This window comes from Amblyomma mixtum, chromosome 6 (genome assembly GCF_055824585.1).
Source record: "Amblyomma mixtum isolate Tamu chromosome 6, ASM5582458v1, whole genome shotgun sequence".
Taxonomy (NCBI): Eukaryota; Metazoa; Arthropoda; class Arachnida; order Ixodida; family Ixodidae; genus Amblyomma; species Amblyomma mixtum.
In genome coordinates, this window is record NC_143017.1 from 151,185,194 (window position 1) to 151,205,453 (window position 20,260).

The following is a 20,260-nucleotide window of genomic DNA, read 5'->3' on the forward strand; positions in this document are numbered from 1 at the left end:
CCCGGCCCAAATATACAGCTGCGTCATTACACCGAGGGCCTCGCTATTAAATGCCTGGGCGTAGCAATGTTTTAGGCCTCACTTGTTCCCCAGCTGATAGGGGTTTCTCACCTAAAGTTGGCTCAGGGGCAATATCCTGGGTACAGTGTGCCGACGAAGGGCCCGTAGCAACCACGAACAGTCCGCAATAAGTCACAAGGCAGGCGCAATAAACGTTTCCTTGTGAGCGAAGTGCACATCCACCACCAGAAAGACGAGGTAAAAATGGCGTCCACCACGTATAAGCGACAGGTATCCAACGAGATTTCACAGCCGAACAGGGTCCAGTTTACAAAAGCATCGTTCGCAGTCAACGCCGTCCAAGTTCTTTGTCTCCAGCGCTTCACGAAATAAAATGCATCCTGCCGAGTCAACTGCAGCCCACGGACAGAAGGGACAATGCTCAGCCTTTCGTCGCTTTCGTGATGAGCAGCAGATTGCCACAATCAAAGATCAGAATTTTGTCACGTGACCACAAACCTCGGCGGTGATTGGAGGAGGAACAGAGGCGCTGCTAGCGTTCCTTGCTCAAGAGCTATTTCACTTCCTGCGGTGACGTTAACAGACTTTCCGGTAGCAGTGACGCAAGCCCTTGACGAAAGAAAAAAAAACTGTGCTTTCATCTTCGCCGCAGGTGACGTAGCAGCTGAAATGCTCTGAAATTAGCCGGACTACGCGTAGTCGACTTGACTCAAGTTCGTTACACTCATACCTATCCCGAATACTGGGTATCGCACGTGTTTAGGTGGTGTTGAACCCGTTTAGGGCAGCCACCTCTGAAAATGTCATGGCTGTTTGCTTGAGTGACGAGTTTCAAAAACGGCAAAAAAGAAAAGAAAAACCTATAGAGGAGAACTCCAGGAAGCAATAACAGAGAGCGCAAGACCGTTGACTTCTGCAATCTCGAGGAGTTTCTAATTTTTGCCCCCTACCAGGGAACTACGCCTCCGAGCGAGCCGAGGTGCGCTCTCAAGGTGAATTGCAAAACAGCACTTGCGTAGCACTTGCCAGCTTAGCAACCAACGCGTTGCCCATTTAACGTTCAGTGCCAGCCTGTAGAAACTGCCTCTGTGGCTAGTCGGTGTGGCAGCGTGTTGGCTGTGCTCGGCATGTGCGCCAGGAGAAAGAACAATACGCACCTCACGGGTTGCGGCCCCAGCTGTGGTTATTCGCCGAAATGATTCACGTCACAACCTGTTCCTGAAAACCCCAACCGTGCCCACTTTTTTTTTCTTGCCTTTGGCGTCAAACTTCATAACAGTTTTAGCGCATGAAAGGTAACACGACGCATGAGCTAATCTGGTGGCTAGTTTTAGTTGATCGGCAAGTTGCTTATCGTGCAGAGAGAGCACTACGTTCGAACAATATGCGCATTTGTCGCCCATGACGTCGCCTCGTGAGGCGGCCACTTTTTAACAGGCGAAAGTGCCACGGCTGTCACTCGTGTGCGTTCTTACCGTTGAATTTTGACGCATGCCTTTTGTCTTCGGCCATAATTTGGAGTGGTGTAGCTAGGCACGTGATTTCCGCAGTAACGCGTGGTTGGGGCAACTGCGCGTTTTCTTTTTCTTGCTCGGCGTCGGTGGCGAAAGCGCACGAACAATGATTTCGTCATAACTAGCGGCGCAAGTGACAAAATTGACATGCATCTAAAATACTGTCGAAATAGTAACCGAGTTTTTTGGTGGATTTTGTGGATGAGAAAATTCTCATTGAGGAGAACGTTCGAGCCGCCTGTGCCACCACCCGAAAAATGATGCAGTTTGCCAACGGCTAAAGTATTCCGCCGTGTCCCATTCCTGTCCCATTCCGTGTCCCATCAGAGGCCATGCATTTTAATAAATGAAGTCAGGTGTCACTACCATGTTTGTTTGGTTTTGCAAAATACTGTCTGTAGTGCTCCTTGTAAAACCTGTTAATAAAAAAATAGTGAGAGGTTTATTTAGACAAAGCTTTCTCAGGGTACGGCATGGCGAAAGAAGCTGGAATCATCAACTGCAACTATACCAGTAGTGTGAGCACAAGCATCATTCAGTTGTGCTCAATATGAGATCTTTGCTGCAGCTTTAAAGAATGTTTGCGGATGCAGTCCAGGTCAATCTGGGACTGGGTGCACTTCTAAGGAATTGGAGTAGCTTGTGCTGTAACTTCTTACCAGGAAACAGGAGAAAGTCTGGTAATTTTCATCTGTAATACAGTTTTGATTTGTCAACTTTTGAATCAGCTGACATCAATATTGTGCGTGTGTAAATAAAATCATGCTAGTATATATTTCTGTGAAAATTCTTGCGGGTAGTCATCCTCCCAACGCTGCCTTGAAGATTGTTGGCTTGGGAGTTTTTATCACACTGATGTTACTAAAAGACTCGCTGCTCTGTGCAGAAACTACCATTCCCTACCATTCCCTACCATTCCCAGAAGATACCATTCCCTTCTTTAACCACATGATTTGCACACTACATGGCCTGTCTCACATTTTGTTGGCACTGTGGCAGAAGCAGAGTCTGCGCAGGCCTTTGAAATCCTTGAATGCTCTTGATTTTCAAGAAACTGTTCACGGGCCCTTGAAACTCGAAAAATTTTGAGGCACTCCTTAAATCCCTTGAGACGTTTCGATTGATCTGGCTTATCTCTAAAAAGCAAAGCTAAATGATGACTAAGAGCACCCCTCGAAGGTACAATGGAATACAGGGAAAAGATGGGCAAAACCCCTTAGCACAGTGAGGCACCTGATCACACCAAGGTCACGGGTGAAGACCACTTTCTCTTTCTGTCTCTAACAGGCCATAGATCCTTCAAGACGTACTTCCTGCTCCCCTTTCCCACTTTTCTCATTTCCTGTATATGTTTTCTTGTTTCCCTAGACTGCCTTTCCCTTTTTAAAACAAGCTATTGCGAACGAGTATTTCTGGTGGTGAGGGTTCTGTCAATCACTGCTCTCTCTGGAGGGTGCTCTCCTATTTTCAACACCGATGACTCTGGCCTTGGAAGTCATCGAGCACAATCGATGTCATGGCACTCTGCGTTTTCAAGCCAGGTGGAAAATGCTTTCGGCAAAAGTTTGGAAAAAGTTTCGGCGTGACTGGCTTGAACATGTGGATTATGGCGGGTGGGTGAGAGTGGACTTCAGTGATCTCCACAGAGCAAAGTGCACATTGTGCCAGAAGATGAGTGATAGAGCAACAATGGTTGAGTCGGCACTGAAAAGTTACCTGACAAGCTCAAAGCGTATATGCATGTAAGCAGCACGTAGAAGCAGCTATGCTATTGTAAATTTCAAGTAGCGCCTGGAATGCCTGCACATGATAGCAAGGATGCAGCAGAAAGTCAGCAGGCATGTAAGAAAGTGAATGCAGTGGAGCTGGAGCTCGAGAACTTCTCCAGAAATCCGCAAAACTGTAAAAAAATGTTCAAACTTCCGTGTGAGCCAGCAGATAGTCATTTCAAGGATGCTGAGATTAAAAGTGACATAACTGTTTTAGTCAAGGCTAACAGTTTCCGCTGAGAGGCCAGGGAAAAAGAAGCACAGATATTGGCTGTGGAGAGGGTAATTAGAGTTAAGCAAGACTCAAAGGATTCCTAATATGTGTGATCCAAAAATGGTTTCTTGCCCTCAATGATTATTGCCCCTTCATATTTTTGAAATCCTGAAATTCTTGGAAGTTAGGCTAAATTTTCTGTGAGAACCCTGGGCAGAAGCCAAGGGGGTCAATAACCAATCATTCCCGTGGACTGTTCATGACAAAACATTGGCAGGCATAAAAACCTGCATGAAGTAACAGGCCTGTAGCCAGAGAATTTAGGGAGGGGGCCAGGCCCCCTTGGGCTCCCCTTGGATACGTGTGTGAGAGTTAACCAGACCAGAGCATTTGTATAAATTGCCAAGCAATGAAAAGCATGAATAACAAGTACAGTAATTATTCCGTGCTGCTTTTTCACACGTAGTCTTGAATGCCTTAGTATGGTTCATAGCTTGGACTCCAGTGCGATCAAAATGTATGTAGTGCAGGCATCACGACCTTTGCTCAGACACTATATATGTTACGGTGCCACATTCAGCGCCAAACTCACAGCAGTAAACGCACGAACCACTCCATAAAATAGTTTTCTTTATGAACAAATTGATAGCATGTTATAAAAATATTACTTTATGTTTCGCGGTTATCAGTGACCCTCTTCATTTCTGCTGTGGAGTCATTGGTACAGGAGCCGGTCACGGGAGGTTCTTGACCCACTCCCTCATTTTCTTGCATGTGTCATTTGTACACATGGGGCATGTCATGAGGAGCTGTGGAGAACATTTCTGTTGCTGTTTCAGATGCTGCATGACCAGATCGGCTAAGCCCTGAAAGACAAAAATTTTCACTTTTCTTCAGAGGATTGCAAAGGGTGTGTCTTTCACTACAGCATGGGTTCTCAATCTGTAACTCAATCTGTAGCCCCACTTGTTCTGGCTTCCATTGCTTCCCCCATGATATGCATGTGAAAACAGAGCGTGCAGATGCATGGCTGCTAAAAATATTCCTAAATTTAATTAATAATGACTGGCTGTGTAGTGATGCATCCTGCTGCCAGTAATTACACTGTGATTAGTCCCAAAATAGAGTGAGTAAAAAATTAAGATGGGGGTGCTCAGGGAAGCCAAAAGCTCCCTAAGGGACCCAATTTGGGAATTCATGAATTACGCACAACCATAAAAGTACATTTGGCGGTAGTCGCTCCCAAAACATGGTTTGTCAAAATATGCATGGTTTAAATGTACACTGTGGGTTTACAGGAAATTGGGCTAGTTGGTACAGGAAAAAAAAAAAAGGTTACAGCAAACTCGTTGTATCTTAAACTTGAAGGGAACAAAAAATTTTAATTCTGCATATTTTCATTTAGCAGAAGCCTTTTTAATAGTCTTGATATTGATGGGTCCAAGGCGTCTGTTCGAATTAACAAGTGTTAATATCGTTGCAGTTTAATATTCCTTCCCGCGTCCATTTATGTTCATGAGATGGCTTAACTTCTGCCCTCTTAGATGCATGCTACTGCAGGTCACGAAAAAGTTTTAGCGCACACTCACAACGAACGACAAGGTAGAGAAGACAACACAGGCGCTTACTTTTAACTTTTGATCATGACATTTTGACAAAACTGTGCCCTACTATTTGGTTTGTGAACGTCACTAAAATCGTGCTTAATTGTTGTCCTCACTATTTGTGGGGTTTGGTGATTTTCTGTCTTGGAATTTTGAAGGAAGTTTCTGCATTGTGTACAAGCCGAGTTTTTTTTACTGCTTTTTTATTGCGAATGGACACCTTTTTTTTTTTTAGTGGGTCTTAGCTCGTGTCTTATTTTGTAATCTGACTTTTTGCTTTAAGTTTTCTTGGCTGACCTTAGGTCCTCCTTTAACAAATGCAGAGTCTTGATTATAAGTCTCGGGCTGCATTGCTCCCTGCACTGTTAAATAAAGTAGGTCTGTGCTTCAAAATTTTATGCCTTCTGCTTTACACAGTATGCAGTTATGTGGATCTACTAGCCTGCAGTAAAAAAAGTGCTTATTGCAAACATGTTCATGCAACTGCGAAAGAAGACTTGCCTGCGCAAAGACAGGGTGGTTGTTCAAGGCAGGAGCACGAGCAAAATTGAGGATTCCAATCTGTAAGAAAACACCGTCACACAGCTCATTTTAGACTATGTGGCTTTATTTTCCTTTTTTTTTCCTGGAACTAATATTTGGGTGTAAAATTTAACTATTGGAAAAAAAAAAAGCTATTTTTCTCATTGCATAGAGGCAGTTTCAAAATCTTGAGCTCAGTTCTTCACTTTTCTGTGGCTTGGCTCAAAGAAACAAAACACTCGTAATTTTTTAGCCTGCAGTGCAGATACATGGTCAGCAGTGGCATATATCTGAACATTCATAACGGCCAAACTTGACTGGTTTTCATGTGGTGAAGTCATTTCATTTGTGAAGTTTATTCTAGCTTCAATTATTTAACATATTATTTAAATGTTTGTAAGGAAGCACGGCATGCTATTTTTACAGCTGTGTTTATGAACCTTCTACATTTAACTACTTTCAAAATTTTGAGTGGAACTGCTGAAGCACCAAAAAAATCATTATTTTTCTCTTCCAATTTTTAAATAAATCTCCTAGAAATTAAATTTTGAAAACACAGACTGTAACAAGGAACTGCTTTTATTATTTTGTGTTTGCTATGTTGATGTCAGCCTCCTACCATGCTTCCCCTCTGCAAAAAATATTGTGACTGCGACTACACTAACTGGCAATAAAATATTGCAGCAGGTTTCTGGAAGTGCTGCGGCTTTGGTCAGCGGCTTGTGGAGATCAAGTAGATGTACATATACATACTGCAGCTGATCTACGCACAGCAAAGCTAGGTATGCTGTGCAGCATAACTGTGTAAAAGCACCATCATGTAAAACAGGACTAGAGTAGGCATTGCATGGTGCATGTACTGCTTGGTACAGGCAGCTTATCGTAATGCCCCAGTTTTTTTGTCATCGCCAAACCCAGTGGTGGTTCTCGGGAACAAGTGGTGTTTGCCGGTGACGCCAACATCATCAGTATTGTGGAAGTTCAGGGTGGCCAGTCGACCATGACGTCAACGGGCACTTCAGTGCTATTCCCGACCGAGGCCGAAACTGCTGGTACAAGATCATTTGTAATTAATTATATGCACTCTGCGCCGGTGTTCTGAGCTCATTTTCATGATTATTAGGCCTCTTTCAGGGCAAAAGAAAACTTCTGTACCTGTTTGCACCTGTTTGTCTGTACCCGTTTAACTGTATCTTATTATCAGTGTGAGCAGTCAGCTGTGGTGTGTTCGCCCATCGCGAAAGAAACTGCGTGCACTCGCCTTGGGTGCCAGTTCCTGTCCCAGCTCGATGTCCATGTCGTAAAGTGTCTCCACGTGCTCATTCACAAAGCTGACTGGCACCACCATCACGTGTCTGTGGCCTTCTCTTACCAGGGCCCGCATTGCTTCCTCCGTCTTGGGTCTCAGCCAGGGCATGGGGCCAACCTGGAACAGACATGTGTTCTCGGAACATTCGCACCAAGGCTTTGTTTTTTATTGCTTCCACTCCAGAAGTGCACGTTGTCTTGGTGTGGCAATTATATTCACCACAGTAAGCGTGTGCTTTGCTAAGGCAGCCTGACTTTTATTCATCTAGAATTGAGTACTCAGCTGTAAGGTTCCAGGATGTAGTGCTTTTCTAGCTCCTGCTAAGCAAACACCAAGATTGGTTGAATGGGAGCGCAAACAACACACTGTTGCTCTCATAACATGATAACACATTTAATGTCCCAAACATGGACATTTATATTATAGATATTTATATCATATATTATATATATAAGTAAGCAGTGAAGAATGAGAAACGGTTATGGGCAGTTTCGCCTGGATTCGGCTTGTTTTGGTGTTATATGAGAGTAGACCAAGCTTCAGGTGCAGTTTCATTTTAAGTTTAAAGAAGCTTGCGATTCTTGCTGGCTCGGTGTGCCATGCTCTGCGTATGAAATTATTTTTTAGTCCTTGCAACCTCTTTTTCTTTTTTCCATTCTCCAGATGGAGCTTACGTGACAGAGGCACAGAAAGTCTCTGCTGCTGCCCCATGTTTATAACAACTGCTGGCACTAAAACCTCTTAGTGACAACCATTGTCAGATGTCCTAAAGGAACCATAAACTCATCTCCTCAGCATTTATTCAGTGGAATCTCATTGCTTTAGCATTTTTTCGATAGTTTCTTATGAGCATTTCTTATCCTTCAGAGCATCCTTTGGACCATTTCTTGTGAGCATTTCATTAACACATTTCGTTTTGTGTGCTCTGAAATGGGCAAGGCTTTTACAGCTGCCATTCATTTTGCATGGTAAGCTCTATTTTTTTAACCAATGGACACACAGGTGAATGAACTAATTTGCATTTCACTCACTTGATGCTTGATATCACAAACTCAGGTGCCACGATTGACACAGTCCGTGTATGGCGACATCACAGGGGCTTTTTTTTTTCTATTTTTCATGCTTTTTTGTGTGCTTTGCATTCATTAATCACCCATCAGTTCTATTTTTAATGTGCTATGCAGTAAAGTTTATTCTTTTATCTTCCTATGAGTGTTTCTCACAAGTAACTTGTGGAATGCAGTCAGTCAACTTGCCTCTCACAAAATTCATTCACTCTTTGTCCAATCTTAACGCCACTCAGTGTCATCATCTATAGCGCACACTGCAGTGAGTTGCTGCAGGTACTTGAAGTTAGTGCTGGTTTTTTCAACAAAACTCATTTTTGTGCGTGAAATCTGTGTATTTGACATTACTGAAAAGTTATGTATAAACTTAGATTCACTTTACGCTGTTACATACTTAATATCAACATAAAGTTTATGTATGCATTGATCCAAACAGACACACTTCTGTCCTTTTAAGCACGTGAATAAGATTTTCAAATGTTGCATTACAGAGCTTCTTATCTGATGTTTCACAAGTTAATTGGTAGATATTTTTTGCCTTCATTCTTGTAAGGTCAGTGGTTCAATAATAACTTGTGACCACAGAGATAATGCCTGGCAGGTGTGATTATACAAGTCCTGAGGCAGGCATTCTTTTTTAACAATATGGCTACTTGATGATGACAGTGTTGACACGGGGGCACCTTGACTAAAGAGCACCATGGCTAGCATGTTTTGGTCTGCAGAAGTTGGGTCAGACAACCATTTTTTGAACCATTTTACCCTGAAGAAGCCAAGAAATTTTAAGCACTCCCAGCAAATTTGGTGCTTTCTCAAAATTTTGACTGCTTATAAACTTCTATACTGTCGTCAACAAAGAGGACATGATATTACACAAGCAGATATGATGCTGTAATGATATCTGTTGTACTCGTATTTAAACTGCAGCAGCATTACCATGCTGCCATTCATGAGCAGCATTCGCAAACACAACTCTCTACCTTGGACTGCCACACCAAGCGATAAGGGTGGCTATTGTTGAGCTTGGCCATGATGCTGACCACAGTGGCAGCCACCTCAGCGGGGTATGTGTCTCCTCTGTCGACAACCTGTTGGGACAGTAAGTTGGGTAGAGTATATTCTGAGAGTACACTGGGTAAAACACTGTTGGACTTGCACATATCAGGAGTAAGTTCTCATCTATTCACAATCTCGGTTCGTTCCACTTGAAGTGGAAAAAACTGTGTGCATAAAAAAAAAAATCTCATGACGACTGAAAACGGCATGCGGCTAACATTTTGCCTCAGTGATCATCAGGCAAGGCCTATACCAGCTGCACAGACTTGCGCAGCTTTAGCTTTCATTGCAACAAGCAAAAGGTTCCTGCACAGGCTGCTGACATCCATGAGCTTGCGAGCTCGCTTCGTGTCATAAATGCAGTCTTGACTGTATCCTTCTTATGCCCAAGTTTGCCGCCATTCACCCCAGATCAACAGAGATTTGGTATGTTTCAAAAGATGAACGCAGTACCTGAAAAGTAAATTTATTATTTCTATTCCCCAGAAAATTATGTACCCGACAGTCATAAATGTCAACATTCTGATGTTAGGAAATGTCTTCAGCACATCTTGCCTTGTAAGCTCACGGTGTTCATTTCATGAAAAGCATTGGTCTGTGCCCAGGAATTCAGTTACCAGCTAACTGTTTTTTTCTCATCGGTGGTGCTTTATATTGCTATTATTTGTAGTGTGGTGTTAATGCTCACATGTTTAAAATAACCGTAGCCCTTACCTTCATTGGAAGAGAGTGAGCAGAAAATAAGAAAACTACATGCTGTCGCACATCCTCTGGGAACTTATTGAGCTCTTGCTTTATGATGTCTGCATATGCCTGGAAGAAAAAAAAGAGGTGGCAATGGCAGTGCTGCAGTGGCAGACCACTCTCGTACAGTACTGATAACCTCGGCACAGCACACCTTCAAGAGAAGTAATAGGAAGGAGCAACATTCACAGCTTGGAGAATAATTTGTATGTCTAGTGCATATGCATGCTATATTTTGAAACCTTTGTAGATTAAGCAAAATTAATGATGTGCTTGATAGTTGTTGAACGGGAAGAAGCATGATAATAATATGAGACATTATTTGCAATATTTTTTTAAAGCGCGGGCTTGGATATGATCTAAGTATTTAGAGGTCTGTTTTTCATGACGTATCCTGTGATAGCATACAGTATTCACGAAAAAATTCTCTGGACATTTACCCTTGTTGTAATGCGAATTTCAACATTTGTGGGGTGATGTGAAATGGTGATGTAAGTTGCAGTGCTTATTAACTCTGGCTAAGGGTGTAGGATAAGAGTGTGGGGCAAAGACACTTGATGCTTGTGCTTCCCGCATGGCTGTGTGCGGTGCAGTGTTGCACTTGGTCGCTGCTCCATCTATTTAAGGCGGGCATATGGTGTGACCGGCGCACTGAGGAAACGGGCGAGCAGGAGAACCAGTCGGTGTGGTGTGCCGCACCTGTTGTCTTCCTCTCCTCGTGCTTCCTCAAATTCCGTGTTATGACGACGCCGTGCAAGTGGTAAACAGCCCTAACAGCTGTAGCTGCAAAAATGATTTTCCTGTGGCGCTTACGCTCTCTGCAGAAACTGCAGAGAGTGTCAGATCTCACAATGATTGCTGTTGCTGTGTTGCCACATAATCACTGTTGGCTAAAGCGACTACCAGCCTGGCTAAGAGAGATGGTTTATGGGTGCCTAACGTCCCAAGCGACTCAGGCTATGAGGCACACCGTAGTGAAGGGTTCCAGAAATTTAGACCACCTGGGGTTCTCTAACGTGCACTGAAATCGCACAGTACACAAGCCTCTAGAATTTCGCCTCCATCGAAATTCGACCGCCGCGGCCGGTATCGAACCCGTGTCTATCGGGTCAGCATGGCTATGAGAGACTTGTGGCAACTTGTTCTTGCTGCTGCCATGGTTTTTGGGTTTCAACTAATGCAGCCCTGTTGTTGCATAAAAAATAGGTATTTGTTGCGTATCGGATCATTTGCAAAATAAATGTTGCAAATTTAAGAGAAATTGGCAAAATTTAGCCAAGCTTGGTTAGTTGCATGAAGTCTTTTGGCATAAATTACCATCTATTGAGGTACATTACATAGAGCACCTACATTCGGGGACGGATTTGTGGGTCACTCTTGGATGGGGTGGTGGAGGGGGCAGGGGGGGGGGGGGGGGGGGGGGTCCATTTGATCCATGTACAGTTGAACGCATTTAGAGTAAGCCCGGCAATCATGCGGATTGTATTTGTACATTCGTTGGAAGTGCACTGTCCCTATTACAACCAACATTATTAAGTCCGCGAAAAGTGCTGCTAATTTCGCAAAAACTGTTTCACGAGCATCTACTTCTTGAAAGCAGAACCTACTGCGGCACTTTCTCCAGGTTCTCCACAGTGGTCATGTTCTCGCCGAGACTCTGGCTATCAAAAATATAACTAATCATGGTTCAAACATTGACAGCAGCTGGCAGCAGGTCGGCCACTTTAATCAGAATTCTAGTGGTTGGGGAGTGCTCACACTTTGTATACAATGGCCCTGCAATGATGTCTTCACACAAACGTAGTCGTCCGAGCCAACATGTCGCCATCTATTCATCAATGATGCATTACCATAAATCTACATGTGTCTGATCACTTCTGTTTTGGACAGCATCATCTGTTGTTCCTGAGCTCATGCAGCAACAAAAGCAGCGCAGTGCACGTGCGCACAGAATGTATTAGCTGCACTGTCTGCTCTGATACAGTAGCCTATACATAGTAGGAGTGGAAGGAGCACAAAAGGTGGAGCTGGCTTGGCAGGCGGCACAACCACAGCATGGCCAGCAAGGCATTCAAAATCACTGCTGTTACTTGACCCACGGCCACACGCGGTAGCTTAATTCTACTTCCACTTTGGTTGCTTTGTTCAGCCAGTGCATACTCTGGCAATGATTGACCTTGTAAGCGATCGGCGGTTGCTTGGCTGGTGGTTACCTACAATTTCAGTGCTGCCTCATTTTCTTTCTGGGGCGCTGTCGTGGGGGCCAAGAGACACTCCTACGTCTCCGCACTTGCTGTGTAAATTTTTCAACTTCAGGGCAGAGTTTAGAAGCCTCTTCATTCACTATAAACAAGTTGTGTGGCCACAGTTGTTTGTTGTATCTGAGACTAATTGCCATTGCCCTAACGCATAATTTGACTTCATAACTTCATTCATACAAGCGAGCGTTCATTATATCTGTGGCCATTATAAATGGGCTGAGCTCTATTTCTTCAACTTTTTTTGTGAAAAGAATGGGGTTCAGCACGATTTTCGTGGGTAAAATTTCTCACTTCAGTGGGGCTACATTCTGCTGTCCCCCCCCCCCATGAATCTGCCTTGGCCTACACTGATACTAAACTGAAGTGTGCAGCCAAGTTTAGAAAGATGGGTTTCGAAGAGTGTTTCGACAAGTGTTAATGCAAAGTTCAAGGAAGAATGCCAGTGTGGAAAGCTGTAGAAATTCCGTGCTTGAAAGCATGCACTCTGTGGAAGGCAAACATGGTGTCGTTCAGTTACTTTTGGATTACCTGCGTAATGGCATTGTGAACAGGCCAGCGGTCAATAAACTTCCACTTTGCTGAGCTCGAGTGCTGTCGACTATTGTAGAACCTGTACATGGCATTCAGGTTGCTTCCAGTAGTGCAGCAGCTGTACTGTGGGTACTGGGAAAAGGCCACCACTTGCTCAACACCTTCTCTGGAACACAGTGTTAAGCACATCTGCACAGGCCCTCTAAAAGAAATTAACAAAGGTCACGCTGATGTCAGAGGTAGTTTTTTACACACTGAGGGCAAACTATCATAACTACTGCTTGCTACTTTTATGAGACTAAGGCTTGCGAGGTGATAGGGCTGGTTGTTCAGGCTCAGATTGTTATGAGCCTGTCCAGACATCAGGAGTGTATTGTCAGACTAAAGTGAAAGGGAGAGATGCTTCCTTCGGCAATTCATAACCTGTGCAAATCATGCAGCTCGGCATTGTGTTTCTGCAGAAACGATAAAAATATTGTAGAATGGTAATGGGAAAATAAAAATTTGAAGGTACACTTAAGCTCCGCCTTAATGATCTGATGCAATAGCATTAATGGGAGCCTGGAGTCCTGTTTGCTTATCACTTCGCAGACACGGTCATAATTGTCTACATTGCGAGGCCCAGATTGCTCACAATCTGATGGGCAGGTTGTGATGACATCACAAGGCCACGTGACCTAGGTGACAGGTGGACAACCTGCTTTTTCAATCACAACACTGCTAGTGATGACATCGACAACAACGGATTTTCTGCTGAACAAGAGGCTTAATGCTATCACGTTAAAAAGCAATCTTTTTTTTTTGTCACCACAGGAGATAAAGATGACTGGAATGATGCTTTAAGCAGTACTTGTGAGGTGTACTAATACCTTGATTTCATGCTGTAAACTTCAGCGCAGCTTGAAAAATTCAGCATGTGCTATGTGCGCACACTGAATTTGATGCATATGTACACTATTCTAATGAAAAAAAAAATGTTTTTCCTGCCATTTTCATGAGATCAGCAATGTGCTGTTCACTCACGTAATGTGCAATACAGCCTGGCATTTCCTACTAGTAAAAGGCGTGGTCTTATGATCTCACCTCTCAATATCCAGCAGAGCGTCCTCAATCAGTGGCTTGGAATAACGGAAACCAATGAAATACTTGTGAGGTCCTGCAGACATGTGCATAAAAATGAGACAGGCTTTAGCAATAGGTCGTATTAGCTGCTTTGCTAAAATATGGTTAACTTGAGAATTTTTACGACACCACAGCAAGCTTGCTGACATACTCTTCGAGGTTCATCACAGACCGCTTGAACACACGCGTGCATGACCATGGCCATGGCTGTGAAAGTGGTAACTATTTCATGGAAGTATGCTGGGTTTCTACGGGCAGATGGAAAACATGAAGCTTTGTACTTTAGTGACCAAAAGGGAATGCATTCAGAGTGAATTAATTATGAGGGGAATTGGTAAAACAAAAATATAGGACGATGGCTTAATGCATGTGGATACTCTACAGGTTTCTGCACGTGACTGCTGTAAATAGGGTAAATATTTTTCTTTGCCTTGATGCTGGCACATGGTTTAAACAAGTGTGATAAGGTCAGGGTGTGACTGAAGCCAGGAAAACAGCACACCAGTTTCAGGTGATATCTTGTTCAGTATCTCAGTCATTTGCGTCGCTTGCGCTTCAGTCCATTCCAAGAGGCCTTTCCCTGGAGTCATTTTCTTGTACTTCTGTATGAGCTTGGGTGCCCTCCTTTTTGCAATCAGTGGACCTAGAACACTTTGATATATATGTTACAGTTTGTATGTCATATGGATCTCGGTCGATGACAGTGTTGACAATGTGCAATATATGATACTTGCCTCTGAAAGGGAAGCGATATGATGTCTCCATCAGTGAAGAGCCTCTGCAGGTAAGATTCGACATCATCTGTGTGGTGGGAGTCACCCATGTTGTGCATCAAAACCGCAGTTCTAACTTGCGGTCTTTGGTGGCAGAAAGAAAGAGGAAATTTCTTTGACTAAATTTCCTTAAAATTGTTTATTAACAAATGTGTTTGCATTTATGAGCCTCATTAAATTCTTGTAAATCTGTAGGCAAGTAGGTGCAAAGTGTGGTTTAAGGTTGCGGTTTTGAGAAGATTGTTCTAAGATGCAGCTGCAATGTTGACAGTATCGCTCAGTCATTCTCAAGCGTATACATGTTGTCAATGGGCCCTTGGATAGGTGGCCCACTTTTTGTACGAGTCGAAGGGGCTTGCACTTGCAGATGCAGGCGCACCGAGCATGCGATCCATCTGCTATATGTACAGTCTTTGCCAAAAGTAACCAGGCTGCATGGTTTGCTTCTCATTCATATAGTAGAGCCCTCACGGCTTCTCTAAAGAAGTTCTTTGAAAGTGAGGACAGGGGTACTTCTTACCATACAAAGATTTAGAGCTTGAGTGCTGGCATAATAGCTCTAATAAAATTCGGGCGGCACTTTGGCTCTCTAAAGTGCTGCAAGGCGAAAGCGTTTCCTGGCCACTGTTTGTTTTTTGTTTTTATTTACTTTTTTATTTTTTCATATCTTGTTTATTTTTTTGCTCCTTTTCTTAATTTTATTGTTTTTTATTTTCACATCTCATTTTTATTTTGTTTTTAATTTTATTTTCCTTTTCCTGACTTTACTCCTTTTATTTTATTTATGAAGCCCATGCATTCACTAGATGCACCTTAATTCATGCTGGAACCATGAGCCTTTTAAGCAGTGACGCGGTAAGGCGGACGAATCTGCCGACGCGTCTGCTAACGACAGTATGAGGCATTAAAGGCTTTCGCCTTAATATACGACTGAGAAGCGAATCATGCAGCCTGGTTACTTTTGGCAAAGGGTGCACATGGTCCTTGTGTGCGGCAGCGCAGTACCTGCGATATATATATAGTTATCTAATGCTACATCCTATACGGTCCATAGGCGTGCACAGCTAGGCTTCTCCATAAGGGGCGGGGGGATAGCGTAAATAGTCGCGCCTCATGTCTTCTGAGTAGCAGAGAACAATAGGGGCAATATTTGCGCCCCCCCCCCCCCCCCCCCCTCTTTGCCCCCTCGAGCACGCCAACCTTATAGTTTTGTTTCTTTTACTCGACACTGCATACTTACTTTTGGGAGTGTAACCGGGATAACTGGGTCCTGCAAGCTCCCCTGCATTTTTGAACGCCTTGCATTTATATTCCACGTTCGGCGGCAAAACAGTTTTGTGAGCGTATATAGAATTGTTCCTCACCAGAAACGTCGGCGCATCAGCCTGTTCATCGGGGGATAGGACAGCAGCAGCATTTTGTCGCTTTTTGGTTTAAGTCTAGGAAACTGCTAATACTTCAAATGTTATCGCCACTTGTCGCGTATGTGTCCACCCATCACAGTGCCCCGTTATATATAGAACTCTTATCAACGACACCATCGGCATTCAAGCTCGCACGACTAAAGCGTAACGTAAATAGTATCGAACTACATCATTAAGTCAGTTTCATTCTAAACAAGACCTGCAAGGAGTTGCGTTGAAGTTTGATGAGGGCATTATGGGCTCGGTAGCTGCGAAACCAAAGGGCAAGCTCGTCTGCTACCGGAAAACCTCTCTAGATTAGCTCTATGCTCTCCATAGAGTTTTTTACTACTACCTAGAGGGAAAGCTGGCAGCCCGTCTATGGGAGTTTGCATGGCGACCCCTCGAGACCACTTCAGCCACCATGGGCGCTCAAAGCATCATGGGGCGGTGACATGGAGGAAGTTCTTTCCATGGAGTTTTTTTTCCTCCATGGTTCTTTCCTTCCTCCATGGGCGGCATAGAGTTTCTGGGCGGTGAGCTACTTGTTGCGGAACTGCAACTTTTGGCCAAAAAATAATCAAGAAATAAAACTGTTTGATAACTACAAACGTCCTAACATTGAAAATCTTGTCTAATGATTGCAACAAACGAGCAGAAAAGCATTTAAGTGCAAAATTTGCCCAAAATAAGAGACGACTCGCTCTCCTATTGGCCAAGTAATGAACACTATAAAAACTAATATTTCGTAATTAACAAGCGCACTTTTAAAAGTAAATATGTTTTCAAAAAAAATGTTGTTGCTTAAATACTATAAGAGGTTTTTTAATGGCATTTCGGAAAAGTGAAACCTTTTATTGACATCATGTGCAACGTTTCTAGATGTTGATCATGTGTCGTCGCGTTTTCACTACTATGGGTTTTGCACACTGCGGTCGCGCGAAAGTCGTCTGCGCACACACGAACAACGTTTTTGAAATGAAACGTCTGAGTAGTACCACTCTGTGTTCCCGATAAACTACGACTGTCTCGCAACAAGTAGCTCACCGCCCCATGATGCTTTGGGCGTCCATGGTGGCTGAAGTGCAGCGCCGCCAGCTTTCCCTCTAGGTAATAGTAAGAAACTCTATGATGCTCTCAAGACCATTGCACACGGCTAGGGCCCCAGTCTAGCCACCCTAACACGGCCATGGAGGAAGGAAAGAACTAAGGAGAGGCCCTGACGTCACTTTTTGTGAAGCCACCCCGCAACCGGAAGTTAGATCGGCTCTCCTCACTATCTTTTTTCTCCACCGAGCAACCGAGCTACGGGGTGGGGCTCGCGCGCGGCTCGCAAGCGCTTCGTAAAAAAAAGGTATAAAAAAAACCGCGCCGCTCGCCGCTACACTCCTACACCTCCCTCCCCGTAAACACGCACCTAAACATAAACCGGCGCACAGGTGCGGTGAACCTTTTCCATCCTTCTCGGGCTACCGTACACCCGCCGTGTGGCCTTCGAAACGCAGCTCAGCATCGCCGAGAGCGGCTTCATGTTTCTGTACTGTTTGGTGAGGTGCGAAAGTTCGCTTATCAAAACAATCAACGCTTCTTCGCGTGTCGAAGCGCGGTTCCGGAGTGCCACCTTTTCGCGAGATTCATTTCAATGCATCGATCGCTCCGCGTAAAGACACCAAGTTTGACGAACAAAATATCAAATGAGCGGTTATTTGCTGCATTTAAAAGCAATCTTAGATGCGTGCGTAACGTCACGACGCCAGGCATGTAGACTTTAACACGCAAGGCCGAACACACCGTGCCGAAAGCCCGTCCACCGCCACCGAGAAACACTCGGGCCCATAGCAACAACGACACTAACAACGCCGTAAGCCGTTGCTAGTGGCCCGAGTTTTCTTAGCAACAACGACAACGTTGCTAGTGGCCCGACTTTTTAAGCCTAAATTTTGACGTCACTTTCACCACATTCTTGTCAATGCATTGGGATTACGAAGGGCCTCTCCTTAGTTTTCCTTCCTCCATGCACACGGCAGAGCTGCCACTAGAGGGCTGGAATATGCATCGGGCATAGAGTTAATATAACCAACGAAGAAGCCACCGAAAGTCGCGGTTTTTCAGTTTCGTTTTCACCTTGTCTTTTCGCTGTTCTCGTCCTTTTCCACGATAATGCTTTTTTTTTTTTTTTATAGAGGGAAAGCTGGCGTCCCGTCTGTGAGAGTTTGCATGGAGTTTCTTCAAGACCACTTAGCCACAACGGGCTAAGTGGTGAGCCGGCGAGCTACCGACTGCAGGACCACAACTTTTGGCCGAAAAATAATGCAAAAATAGACGTTCTTTGATAATGAAGAATGCCATAACATCCAATATCCAGTCTATACATTGCAACAAACGAGCAGAAAAGCATGTAAATGCAAAGTTTGCCCAAAATAAAAGGTGACTTGAACGCTGCGGAAACTAATATTTCGTGATTAACAAGCGCTTACAAAAAGAAATATGTCTTTAAAGAAATGTTGTTGCGTAAATACTGTAAGAAATTTTTTAATGGCATTTCGGAAAAGAAACCTGTTATTGGCGTCGTACGCTGTTGCGTTTTCGCTACTATGGGCTAGTCGTCCGCCCAGCGCGCGGGCGCGTCGTTTGACTATGTTTGACGGTTCTTCCCTGATGCAGCACGTATGTGCGCACACACGGAGAACAGCGTTTTTGGAATAAAACAACTTAGTAGCTTTCCCTCTAGTTAGTAGTAAGAAACTCTATGGAAGCAGAAAGCTGGCGGCGCTGCACTTCAGCCACCGTGGACGCTCAAAGCACGTGCCGGTGAGCTGCGGGCATAGTTGGTATATTAGCTCTATGGCTGCGGGACAAACTTTAGTGTGGACAATTAATTACAGAAATAAAAATAATAGTGCCCTACCCGCACCGCTTAAAGCACAACGGGCTGCGGGACAGTCGGATTACTTAACTTAGGAGCGCCCGTGTATGCGATAACCGCAGATGGTCGAAATTTCCTCGCTTCGGCGAGCGCTGCTTCGGCCGCTTATCTGTTTTTTGTTGCTGCGACGCGCGTCTTTTCTCTCCTTTTTATGCGAAGCATACTAGCCGCACAACCGAGCTCTTCCTTGCTGCGCCGCGCGCGGCCGCGTAGCTACCACTTGACCTACATCGGCGCACCACGTGATATGACGTCACAACAGCTGTGAAAGCTGGGGCTCAACTAGTGCGCTCGCTTACGGACGCGCAGCCTCCACCGGCGGCCTAACTCCCGCTCCTTCCGCTAGGGGCGCTGACGTCACAACAGCTGTGAAAGCTGGGGCTCAACCATAGAGTTTCTTACTAGTAAGAAACTCTATGGGCTCAACCATGGAGGAAAAAAAACTCCATGGGCTCAACTCGTGCGCTCGCTTGCGGACGCGCAGCCTCCGCCGGCGGTATGCTTCGCATCCTAGGCTTAACCATAAGCTAAGCCAGGCCATTTTTTCTCTTTCCTCTGATCTATTAATATTAACTCTCCTCTATCTGCACGTGCTAAACTTTTGAAATTTGTAGAGAACACTTTCTGTGCACATCTGCTCGTGCAATGAAAAATTTTTGATCAATTTTGAAAAAAATATATGCTGTCCACAAAGGGTTAAGTTATTTCGATACTGCATTTTTCACTTCCTCAAAAGATTGAACACAAGTGAAAGTTCATTGTTAGTAGGCTGGAATGGAAACTTTCATAGCATTTCTTCGAGGGTTGCCTCAAGAAGAATGTTTTACAGCTGAATTCACGTTTATACCCAACAATAGCCAAGTCCAGTAAGAAATCGTTTTCTCGGCATTCCTGTGTCTATCCATGGTAGATGAAGTATAGCACCACCAGCTTTCCTTCTACTTTAAGAAACCTTATGGGCAGAACAGCGGTTAGCAGGTGGATGGTAGATATGTGCGACTTTTTTAAAATGTGGTAGTGGTAGTTGCAAACACACTGCGGTGGCTCAGTGGTTACTGCGCCTGGTTACCGAGCAGGAGCACCCGCCCAGACAACGCCAAGCATCCTGAGGACGTCCTCAAATGGTCCAAACATCATCCCAAACATGACATTCCGAGTACTGTAAGTGCATCATGACCAAACGTCCTCATGAGGATAACTTTTTCAGTAGTCATCCTATGTCACATGACACTGTTTTACCTGGTTTCTAGTTGTGACATTCATAATACCAGGTCTTTTTAACTATCATTATGATACACTACATAGGCACCAATTTTATAACCTTTATCACACTTATGTCATGACTATGACGGCACTCGACTTCCGGTGAGAGATTTTGTGTACTTTCCGTCTCGTGAGCCATATAATACTTTTGCATTAATAAT

General features: G+C 44.2%; 2 protein-coding genes and 2 long non-coding RNA genes across 15 annotated transcripts in view; 2 read left to right on the plus strand and 2 right to left on the minus strand.

Moving 5' to 3' along the window:
- Positions 1-1,638, minus strand: part of drn (zinc finger AN1-type doctor no) — a 26,003-nt gene extending 24,365 nt beyond the window's left edge. For 2 of the 6 annotated variants that reach the window (XR_016283650.1, XR_016283649.1), the window contains exon 1: positions 112-510. The gene's annotated coding sequence lies outside the window, so the exon portion shown is untranslated. Of the gene's footprint in view, positions 1-111; positions 511-1,178; positions 1,387-1,496 lie in introns of those variants that run through there. The other 4 variants (XM_089549655.1, XM_089549657.1, XM_089549654.1 and 1 more) reach the window with 4 other exon arrangements.
- On the plus strand, positions 559-7,754 carry LOC149340774 (uncharacterized). The gene is made up of 2 exons (XR_016283651.1): positions 559-1,013; positions 4,358-7,754. It is a non-coding gene; the product is annotated as an uncharacterized LOC149340774 (long non-coding RNA).
- FeCH (ferrochelatase, mitochondrial) lies at positions 4,132-16,414 on the minus strand. Of its 7 annotated transcripts, none has more exons than XM_089549646.1 (11): positions 15,872-16,411; positions 15,748-15,789; positions 14,469-14,535; positions 14,237-14,377; positions 13,696-13,768; positions 12,610-12,814; positions 9,791-9,889; positions 9,001-9,108; positions 6,906-7,070; positions 5,624-5,683; positions 4,132-4,384 (listed from the first exon to the last, which is right to left on the minus strand). In XM_089549646.1, exons 3-11 carry the CDS (start codon positions 14,533-14,535, stop codon positions 4,253-4,255), a joined length of 1,050 nt encoding a protein of 349 aa, XP_089405772.1. In that variant the 5' UTR covers positions 15,748-15,789; positions 15,872-16,411; the 3' UTR covers positions 4,132-4,252. The 7 variants fall into 7 exon arrangements, with proteins under 7 accessions (XP_089405772.1, XP_089405766.1, XP_089405767.1 ...); XM_089549640.1 differs by having other exon boundaries at positions 14,237-14,385; positions 14,469-14,591; XM_089549641.1 differs by having other exon boundaries at positions 12,610-12,778; positions 14,237-14,385; positions 14,469-14,591; positions 15,872-16,410.
- LOC149340776 (uncharacterized) lies at positions 11,253-19,230 on the plus strand. The gene is made up of 2 exons (XR_016283652.1): positions 11,253-17,462; positions 18,094-19,230. It is a non-coding gene; the product is annotated as an uncharacterized LOC149340776 (long non-coding RNA).
- The last annotated feature ends 1,030 nt before the right edge of the window (positions 19,231-20,260 follow it).

What these genes read in the sequence shown, in the direction of transcription:
- FeCH (XM_089549640.1), bottom strand. Translation starts at nt 15,924, where the DNA reads ATGCTGCTGCTGTCCTATCCCCCGATGAACAGGCTGATGCGCCGACGT. An exon ending in TCCCGGTTACACTCCCAAAA is followed by an intron (nt 14,592 to 15,747) that starts GTAAGTATGCAG and finishes CTGCCACCAAAG; the next exon opens with ACCGCAAGTTAGAACTGCGG. An exon ending in ACCACCCTGTCTTTGCGCAG is followed by an intron (nt 4,385 to 5,623) that starts GCAAGTCTTCTT and finishes TTTGTCTTTCAG; the next exon opens with GGCTTAGCCGATCTGGTCAT.